This window comes from Apus apus, chromosome Z, assembly GCF_020740795.1.
Source record: "Apus apus isolate bApuApu2 chromosome Z, bApuApu2.pri.cur, whole genome shotgun sequence".
Lineage (NCBI taxonomy): Eukaryota > Metazoa > Chordata > Aves > Apodiformes > Apodidae > Apus > Apus apus.
In genome coordinates this window covers 76,877,218-76,887,517 of record NC_067312.1, presented here as the reverse complement: position 1 = coordinate 76,887,517, position 10,300 = coordinate 76,877,218, and the positions used below count along the sequence as shown (strand labels likewise).

The following is a 10,300-nucleotide window of genomic DNA, read 5'->3' as shown; positions in this document are numbered from 1 at the left end:
GCGGCGGCGGGAGGCGGGGCGCGAAATGGCGGCGGGAGGCGGGGCGCGAAATGGCGGCGGCGCTGAGGTGCGGGAGCGGGGTGCGGGGCCGGCCCCCCTGCCTGCCTTCCCTCCCCCCTGCCTTCCCTCCCCCCTGCCTTCCTTCCCCCCTGCCTGCCTTCCCCCCTGCCCTCCCCGCAGGCACAGCCGGCTGCCCGCCCCGCGGAGCCGCTTCCCCGAGCCGCTGCTCCTGCCCCGCAAGGCCCCGGCCCGCTCGCCTGTCTCTGGCTGCCCGGCAGGGCTGCGGGGCCCAGCGCTGCGTCCCGTGCTGGGTTAACGGGATGTCCTGTTTTGGTTTTTGTTCCCCCCTCTGCAGGTGAGAATGGAGCCCGGGGTCGGCAGCGCCAGCGCGGGGGTGCGTTCCTGGTGACCCAGCGGTGCGTTTCCCCTGGGGAGGAGAGCTCATCTCCAGGAGCTGTTGAGCAATGTAAGTTTGGCAGGTTTCTGCATATATACTTATTTATTTATTAGGCTCCCAAGGCATGTGTGGCATCCACTCTCTTCCCACGTCGTCTCCTTTCTAACTTCTCTCTAGGCCCTTCGTGCCTTCATCTCTTGCTGTTCAGCCGGTCAATGGCTTTCTGTTCTTTTTGTCACCTTTTCAGTGCCTGCAGCAGCAGAGCTCTCGTCTCAGCCTCCTCCCGTTTGGGCAGTTTTCACTGTGTTGTTTCTAAAGCCCGTTTGAGGCGAAACATTTGCCCCGTGTGTGAGAATAGTGCTTAATTATGTCAGAGGGAGAAAGCGTGAATCTCTCAGTAGGACGAGGGGGAACCGTTTCGAGCTGAAATGGGGGAGATTGATGAGGTATAAGGGGGGAATTCTGGGCTGTGAGGGTGGGGAGAGCCTGGCCCAGGTTGCCCAGGGAAGCTGTGGCTGCCCCATCCCTGGCAGTGTTGAAGAGCAGGTTGGATGGGGCTTGGAGCAGCCTGGAATGGTGGGAGGTGTCCCTGCCCATGCAGGGATGGAACTGGATGGGTCTTTACGGTCCCTTCCAACCCAAACCAGTCTGTGGTTTGGTGTGTCCTTAAATGCTTATTCTTTTTCACTGCACAGCTGTAGTTGGACGCGTGGCCTGCTGTGTGTGTGGAGGGAGAGGAGCCTGCAGACCGTCAGTGACAGGCTGGAGGTGGTGCTGCTGTAGGTGGCACTCGGGGAAAACGCTGATCCTTAGGAACCCCTTGAGCACATGTGCCTCTTAAGTGGTGTTCACTGCTTAGTAATTCCTCTTTTAAAAGGAATAATGTGCTGGGTGTCTTTCTAGATGTCTTAACCGTGGTGACTGTCACATTACACCTTGTCTCCTTTTTAAATGTATCTTAAACCTTATCCATAACTTCATTCTGGGATAGCTACTGTGTATCCTTTAACTGTTTGGAATATTGACTTAATCTTGTGTTGGAGCTAAGTAAAGAATTTAAACTGCATTATTTGGTTTAGCAATCTCTAGTGCTAACATATTGCACTGTATTTCTGTCTTTAAAATGCTCTCTATGCAATTATAGACAATAATAAAAGCTATAAACAGTGTTTTGGGTTCAGCATGTCTTTTTTATAAGAACTGAATTGTGTCCTTTTTACTTAGTAGCCACGATGTCAAGTAAGGAGGTGAAGGCAGCATTAAAGAGTGCTAGAGAAGCAATACGAAATAAAGAATATAAGGAAGCCTTAAAACATTGCAAGGTAATACATTTATTTACTTTAAAAGTAGTATTTTCTGCATGTTTTTACCCCTACAGCTATATAGTAATGCAGAGCATGGAGTACCTTATTCATGTAACAGTTGAGATTGATTTTCAGATTTAACTTCTTTGTTGTGTTAGTTCCCCACAGGCAAACCTTTATTCTCCTCCCCTTTTGGACTTCCTCCTATTTGGCAATAAGAATATTAAGTCTAGAATGATAGAAATAAAAATCTGTTTCTAATCCAGACCTGGGCAGGAGTGCTCTAGTTCTTCAGCTACAGATATGATTATGGGTATAAACAGTTCAGATGTGAGGCATTCTCTGTCATAAGAAGCTGAAGTTATTAATCTTGTCCTTTTCCTAAAATTACTTGACTTCTAATGTTGCCACATAGAATAATTTCCCAAAGTGTAGTGGTGAAACTCAGTACTTAGATCTGTAAGATGCATTTCATTCACCAGTGTCACTTAAATTGTGTATTTCTAGGCGGTCTTGAAGCAAGAAAAAAATAACTACAATGCTTGGGTGTTCATAGGCCTGGCAGCTGCTGAGTTAGAGCAGCCTGACCAGGCCAGAGCAGCTTACAGGAAGGCTGCTGAGATTGAACCCAACCAGTTGCTGGCATGGCAGGTATGTGAGCGTCCAGATTCACTTCTTTCCCTGAAAATGACTCTGTGGTGCTAAATACGTGAACAAAGCAGAGCTGAGACTTGCATTGTGCTTTCTTGAGGCCCTTTCTTCTGCTGAAGCTTCAGAGTAGCTGAGGTTTGTCTTTGTGTGTCCAAAGTAAAGACATGGGTGGCTGCATATGTATAGCTGGGCGAACTTCAGCTTCAGTATATTTAATTTGTTTTTCTTCTGTGGACCAGGTAACAATGACACGTGCAAAGGAGAACATGAATTGAAACAGATACAGTAAATTCTTCTATGCTTAGGAATTTCCATGCTTACAGTTCAGGAAAACATTTGACAGTGCTTCTTTCTTAGGAGAGGAAATGTTTTCTCTAGTAATTCATTTTTCCAGCTTCCAGCATCAAGTGGTTTGTTATGAATTTTGTTGTTGTTACTTAAGAAGAACAGCATGCATTTAAAATAGCTGTGTGCTGGGTGGCCTGTGCATGGCAGCCTGTAGCAGTATATGTTTAAAACATATAGTTGTGTTATTTGAAGACTTGAGAAGCCTGAGGCTGCATATTAGGTGTGTGTCTCAGATACCAAAAATCAGTATTTTTCTGAGGTGGCAATGTTCTTAGTACTTACAATACAAACACCTCTTAAAAGTACTCCTTTTGGTGCCTGATTTCAAGGTGTATTGAAATTTCCTCAGTTGTTTTGCAGTCAGATTCTGGTGTTCCTGTGGTCCCAGGGTATAGATCTTTCATCATATGACTTTGTGTGCTTAATATATTGTCTAATGCAGACAAGATTATGTGATATTTATGTACGTGTTTCCAGTAGTTGTAGGTATTTTTTAAACAAGTGAGAGAAGCTTTTAGTTTAAAATACATAAATTCAGGTATCTAAGTATCAACGTAGATTCTGCTCAGAGATCATTACATCAACACTTGACCCCATTGAAGGCAATGGGTTAATATTTGTAGGCATAACTTGCTGTATACTAATAACATGTAATTTTTTACATAAAACTTACTTATTTTTTTAATATGTATCTTTTTCTAAGGGATTAGCAAATTTTTATGAGAAATCCAAGCAAACAGATGGCAAAGGAGACTTAGCTGATGTTTACCAGAAGCTCTTGGAACTTTATGAAAGGTAAAGGATTTTGAACACCATAATTCAATCTAAGATTTCTAGTTCAGTGGTTGCCACTGGTCAGGATTTTTCTTTTGTTAAAGCTTTATCACATCTTGTTACTAAGGGTTCCTGTTCCTGGAGAAGTTTTCTTGATCTTGTCCCTTTGAATAGGGCAAGAACTCTTAGAGTAATTGTACTTGAGGTTAGCACTTTACAGAACTCTCTGTTACTCTGTGTCCTCTGTCTAAATTCACTCCCTTAGAGCATTTATCTCTTGTAGTTCATTATCTGCATTAATAAGTAGGCTTATATTTCTCTGCTTTAAGATCACAGGGTGTATGTCATCTGATTCAAATCAAACTCTCAGCTATCACTGTAGCTGACTGGAGTGTTCAGTTTCTTTCCTTAATTTGAAAATTGTTCAAAAAGAAAAATATGATCCCTTAAATTTATTTTATTATTTTTTTACTCAGTTACAGCAGCAATGAGTAAAACTTTGATAGTGATCTGTAGTATTTATTCTAAATATTTGCTTGGCAAATGAAGCTACTAAAATATTATTTGTCAGAATTTGAAAAACGTTGTACTATGTTATGGAAAACTGAGCTTGTTGGTGTGTTTTCTTGCTTACTCCTTTCTAGTGGTGACAAGCAGAAATGGTATGATGTGTGTAACAAGCTTGTGGAGCTGTATCATCAAGAAAAGAAGTACTTAGAGGTGAGTTCAGTACTTTCTCTCTTCTAACAAGAAATTTCCATTTGTCCAGAACTATTTACTTTTTATCAAGGAATCCCCAATTTTTTGGGCCACAGACCACTTGAGGCATCCTTGTGCACCACAACCAGGAAGAACGGATTTTAACCATATTCCTTTCTTCTCCACTGTGTGAGACCTGGATGCAATCCATGAAACTGACAAAACCTCATGAAGAATATTAGTATACAGGCTGAAGGGGTAGAACATCACTGTTCTGTTTGATTTCCAGAAGCCAGGCACGATCCCAAATGCATGTTTACATGCACAGTGTGTGAGTCAGGTGTCCTTTGCTTGGTTTGGCCAGTTCTAGGTATCTGAGGAGCCCTTCACTGGTGTGATATTCTCTTCCTAGACCGTCTGGTAACTTCATGCCAGAGGGTAAGGTGGATTTTGAGCACAACTCCATTGCCTGTGGCTTAGGTTCTCCAACCCCAGCTTTACCACTCCTAGCACTCCCAAAATCTGTCCCAAATAGTCACGGCTCTTGTCAGTTTGCCACGAGGTGGAGCTGTTAAATGCCTGAATGCTTCAACACTGACCTTGCCCGTAGTCTTCCTAGTAGTGTTACAGGATGCATATTTTTGCAGTTGTGCTCTTCACTCTTCCTTTACTCTTACAAGGTGGAGCATGGTCTTGCTCCATGCCATCTTCTACCCCTTGCAGCTATGGGACATGAAATATTTTACATACTGCTTTGCATCAGGCTCGAGACTATTAATTAGCTCCAACGCCTTCTCTGTATACCACTTTATGAAATTAAATTCAGCCTAGCATATGAAGGCAGACTTGCTGTATGTATAACAGGAAACTGAAGATAAGCTTCAGGGTCTTGTTTTCTCTTCCAGTTCTGCTGATTTTCCCACACTGTCACTTCAACAAGAACTGCTGCTGTTCTCTTCTTTCTGCTCATTGGGCTGTAGATCCAACCAGGCTTTCCTTCTTTCTTCAGAGTTTGGCTGAGAACTGTTCAGGTCTATTTTTACTGTTGATTTTTGCCAGGATCCAGAGTTGGAATTCCTCATGTGCTGTACTGTGGAAAGTCAGCATGTCTCACAAAATGCTTTAGGACTTGTTATTGCTTTAATCTGAAAGCAGGTGTATCTGGAACGTTGCTCTGTTGTCAACCCTAGTGCCCTAAAGTTGGGAGAGCTTGTATAAGATGTGCAGTTTCTCTAAGGAGTGGCAGCATGGTTTGTTTCTTGCTGTTGACAGGTGGCTGAAACGTGGCAGAAACTAATACAGATGAAAGAGGGGGAAGGTGCAGAAAAGGCAGAGCTTCATCAGCTGTGGAAGAAGATGATCCAGTTACTGAAAGACAGTACACAGAACCGGGATAATAAGACTGCGCAGTCGGTAATGTTTCTTGCTCCTAATCCTCTAGATAAATACGTGTGCATGGTGCAGCTGTCCTTCAAATGAAGCCTTGAAAGCCACATAGATCTTGCCACTATTTGTCTCATTAATGTGCAGTGGCACAGAACTTCTCAGGAAAAGGTGGGTGATTTTACCTTCTGACACAGTGAGGGCAGCCTGAGAGGGGCCTTAGGTGGAATAAGACACCTAAATCCAGGAGGTCATCCAGGAACTCCTTCATTAGCTGCCTCCTGATTTATGCTGGAGTCCAAGTTTGTACTGTAGCACTGTGGTGCATTGTTCTACCACTGCATGTTACAAGAAGCATTACTCATAAGCTTTCACAGAGTCTAGAATGTGAACGTTCTTCCAAACAAGAAACTCTCCCTCTTTCTCCCCCAGGGTGAAAGAGTTGGCTTTGTGCTGGTTTTCCTTTTTTTTGGTCCATAGTGCTTATCCTAGATAGCTGTGTTTAGGCTCAAACTTTTCTTTCTCCTATAGATTTTAAGCACTTGCATCTTAAGAGAATGTTGAAAATAACTGTAGCAAATGGAGTGATCATGAATTGCACTGAATCTGTGTTTTTTATGGCCAGAGGGAATTTTGTTTTATCTGATTTATCTCTTCTTGAAAGATGGACCTGATTCAACAGGAAGGGTGGAAAGTTCTCACCACCAATCTGGTTGATAGCAAGCAGTACTCCAGTAAGGTAGAAAATGTGAATTTAAATAATTTCAGACAGTCTCTAATTTTTGAGAAGGCCATTGCATTATGAACTGTTACATAAAAGAGGTGCTGTAGGCAGCACTGCTTTCTTTTTGGGGGACAGGAAGCTTGAAAAAGAAAAATGTTGCATAAATGTCAGGAATGGGTTTCACATGTGAATCTGCTGTTCACTTTACTGCAGTTTTGAGTAAAGTACCAGACCTGTATGGGTGGGGCATTGAGGGCAGCCTCCTACTTGGTATTTCACTTGTGACAAGCTGTGGGCAGCTTTTTGTTTAGCATGTTTGGTGTAGCCTGCACTCTGTGGTGCCTGTGTTCTCCAATATGTGAAGAGTCAAGAAATAAAAGACTGGATTCCTAGGCGAGAGCAGGGGGAAGGGCTGACAGCTAACTCTAGAGGGTAGTAGTAACCTAGGTTTTGTGGTACCAAGTCCCTTGAATTGGGATTAGATATGAGGAAGTATCTATGTTCTTATAAATTTTGCCTTCCTTGTATCCATCTTAACGTTATGAAACAGTTTATTGCTGCTTCATCTTGTCACACACAATTAACATGCTTTGGGTCCTTCTTCAGTACTATGTAATGAGGAACCTGCTTTGTGACTTCCCCTGTTCACAGTACTGCTGCACACATAATCAGTAGGATCCAGATAATAACCTGTACCCGTCCACGTGGCTGTGGAAGGGCTGGAAGGCATGTCCTCTGAGGAAGGGCTGAGGACTCTGATTTTGTCCCTGGAGGCTTCTTTTTGTGGAGAGGGTGGCCAAACCCTGGGACAGGCTCCCTGGAGGGGTGGTTGATGCCCCCAGCCTGTTGGTGTTCAAGAGACATTTGCTCAATGCCCCTAATAACATGCAGTGACTTTTGGTCAGCCTGGTGGACTGGGTGACTGTTGCAGGTCCCTTCTGACTGAAATACTCTGTTGTATGAAGATAACTTTTCCCTGAAGTCATTATTTGTTGCACTCCTAATTATTTCTTATTTCAGCTTTTGACTGCATTTGAGCATGCAGTGAACTCTGCTGACACTGTTCCCAGTGGAGACCACCAAAATCTTTACAAGGATTTTATTCAGTGCTTGTCAAAAGTAAGGTTACATTAATCTATCTTTATCAATAAGTGAATGTAACATTTCACATCTGATAATGCACACAGCTAAATACCATGATTTTCCTTTCAAGTTTTCTCATGAAACAGCGAGGTTGGAGAAGGCCTGTAATGACATGATGAGTTTGTATCCTACTGAGACTTACCCTTTAGAAGTACTTTGCTTGCACTTTGTTCAGTCAGGTGAGTAGAATGGATGTAGGTATTATGGGGCAGGCTAAATTATTCCTTTTGTAGTTAGTTTTGTGGCAATTTCTACAGGTTTTTACACATCATGACCCAATGCAAGTGCAGTTTGTAGTTTTATGTTACAGTTCTGGCTGTCAGGAAGTAAAAAGTGTTTGTTCCCATGATTTGCTGTTTTCTAGCTTTGTCACTGGATGGTGGCTGTAAATGAGCAAAAAAAATATCTTCCAGTTAGGTCCAACCCAGACTATATGCAAAGTCAGAAAGAAAGAATGCCTTACAGAGCTTGAGAGCAGCTTCTTCAGGTAATGAAGGTTGGCTTCTTAAGCTTAGGAGAGGTAATGGAGGATGTTAAGCAGGGCTCTAAGGCTGAGGATGGGCTACACTTAAGTTACTCTCAGCACAGAAAATATTTCTTGGTGAAGAAAACAAGCAAACATCTGTAAAGCTTTTAAAACAAAAAAGCCTAGTGAATAGGGAAGAAACAGACCTATTCAGGTATTTGTTTTAAGTAGAAAAGGAGAATATCTGAGTCAAAATAAAAAAAAAACATGGTTTGTTCAGTAGTGCAGAGGTCTGAAAGTACAGTTGCTGTTTTCCATAGTTTACTCAACAGTGTTGCAGTAGTGTTGGACACTTTCTCAGCATTTTCAAAGATAGCTGGTACATGTTGGGTCTTTCATTTTACTGTTTAAGGCATCAGCAGTTTGTTTTATTTCTTTTTAAAACAAGGAAAGAAAATTAAGAAAAAAGCCCTCTGGTTTACATGAAGATAAATAACTTTCAGCTTAGGTAGAAGAATGCTTTTTCCAGTTTTGAAGCTGGACTTCATATAACAGTGTAGCAACAAAACACCAGAGAGAATTTTTCAGTTTGATTGGAAATGATGAAGGCAAATCAGGCCCAGACTCTCATTTCCACATGAGAATGATTTACAGTTCAGAGAAACATGCAGAAACAATTTTCTAAAGGAGAAGGAGCATCTGGTTGGCACAATTTTTATGTACCAGTGCTTGGACAACATCTCACCATCCCACAGCCATCTTGGGGTGGGGAGGATGGAGCTTAGGTTTTAGTAAGGCTGCTTGTTTATATCTGAGTCATTCCAACCATCTCATAGTCCTTTGTGCCTCAAACTTGTGGGCTTGTAGCTCACATGCATTATTAGTCACATTTACCATGCAGATCAAAGGCAAACTTTATGTCAAATGAGTCCATATTTTTTTTTAAAGAAAAGAGTAGTTCAAAGATTGTTTCTGCAAGTCACAACAGTTGCTTCTAGCAAGGACTGCCAAGTCTACAGTCACAGTTAAACAGAGTTAGTGGCATCAGTTAAAACTCAGCCAAGACATTAAATTATTTGAGTTGACAGTAAAACTTCCAGCAAGCTCATCCCAGCAAGTTTGTAGGCACATAAGGCCTACTCTGCAGAGAATCATTGGGATTTATTTGTGGCAGATTTTGACATGTGGGCATTCAGCTGAGCTTACATGGAAAGCGTATGGAGCAATTGGTTTTTATTAATAAAGGACATATACCTGTAGTAATTTCACCTGAGTGTTTAAGAGCTCAGGTTTCAAACTGACTGTTTGTTTGGGTATTTAAATTGCTGCTTGGTTTTTGGGTTTGGTTTTGGGGCTGGAAGGTGGTAAGTATGTAGTACCTTTGGAAGAAAGTTTAGTTTATAAATTTCTTGCTCTGAGCTCAAAAGACAAGGGTCATATTTATGTAGATAAGTTGTGCTACTCTGTTTTTTTTAATCTAAAACTAATCAAATACTTATTTTCCTGGAACTAGGTACTTTGTCAGAAGAGGCCCTGCACTGTTTTTCTAAGCTTTTGGAGATGGATGCAAGTAGTGGTCCAGGCATCATTGGTTTTGGTATCAAATGCCTTCAAGAAAAGAAATACAAGGAGGCAATTAAGAGTCTTACTGAAGGTAAATGTGTAGTATGAGGTGTAAGTACTCCATGACTTCAACACCAGCCTGTTTATGCTGGATGCTTTGGGAATCTTGAACTTGCATAGTACATTGTCAGTTCTAAGACCAGCTAGATTTTAAAAGAATACTCAACACTTCCACTGATGGGGGATTTTTTTTTTTTTAAGTACAGCTTTTAGTATAACATCTCTAAAGTCTGTCATTGCAGTTATAGTCAGACCCATAGTGTTTTAGTGTGATCAACTTCAAACTTTTTTTCTTTAATATGTTACTGGGGAAGTGCCTTGATGAAGCAGTACATACATCAATAGCAACTAATGAAGGGAATTTATACAGGAAAATATAATTGGGGTACTCTAATCTGCATTTTTACACCTGGACAAAGATGTCTTCCCTTTAAAGTTACATCATTTTAAGGCCCGTTTAACACTTACATTGGGTAAACACTTGTATTGTGTGTCTGAAGGGAGATATCACAGGATTATTTTTTTATTATAGTAGCCAGATTTGGAGAGTTGGCTTACTACTCTGTAATTATCTTGCTTGTATTGGGTTGGCAAAGCTCTTATTTATACCAGTGCTAGTGGGAAAACAGGACTCTTCACTTTCATTGTGCTGGCCATGGAAAAATCTAAAAACCTTACTGAGAAAGCTGGGTAAATAAGCATTTGGGATGTAAGCAACCATGAGTCAGGCTATTCTGTGGTATCCTGCATCCTTTCACCCAGGTTTAAAATAAGATTTTTTCTGAACT

The 10,300-nt window shown here is 41.7% G+C and overlaps 1 protein-coding gene across 4 annotated transcripts in view; it reads left to right on the top strand.

The window, feature by feature from the left end:
• The first annotated feature begins 27 nt into the window (after nucleotides 1–27).
• The window catches only part of SKIC3 (SKI3 subunit of superkiller complex), a 53,725-nt gene continuing 43,452 nt past the window's right edge, over nucleotides 28–10,300 (top strand). For 2 of the 4 annotated variants that reach the window (XM_051643494.1, XM_051643492.1), the window contains exons 1-10: nucleotides 28–67; nucleotides 356–466; nucleotides 1,622–1,719; nucleotides 2,209–2,352; nucleotides 3,404–3,495; nucleotides 4,119–4,194; nucleotides 5,446–5,586; nucleotides 7,301–7,399; nucleotides 7,494–7,602; nucleotides 9,403–9,543. In XM_051643494.1, coding sequence (XP_051499454.1) covers nucleotides 1,630–1,719; nucleotides 2,209–2,352; nucleotides 3,404–3,495; nucleotides 4,119–4,194; nucleotides 5,446–5,586; nucleotides 7,301–7,399; nucleotides 7,494–7,602; nucleotides 9,403–9,543 — 892 coding nt within the window. In that variant the 5' untranslated portion in view covers nucleotides 28–67; nucleotides 356–466; nucleotides 1,622–1,629. Of the gene's footprint in view, nucleotides 68–300; nucleotides 467–1,621; nucleotides 1,720–2,208; nucleotides 2,353–3,403; nucleotides 3,496–4,118; nucleotides 4,195–5,445; nucleotides 5,587–7,300; nucleotides 7,400–7,493; nucleotides 7,603–9,402; nucleotides 9,544–10,300 lie in introns of those variants that run through there. The other 2 variants (XM_051643493.1, XM_051643495.1) reach the window with 2 other exon arrangements.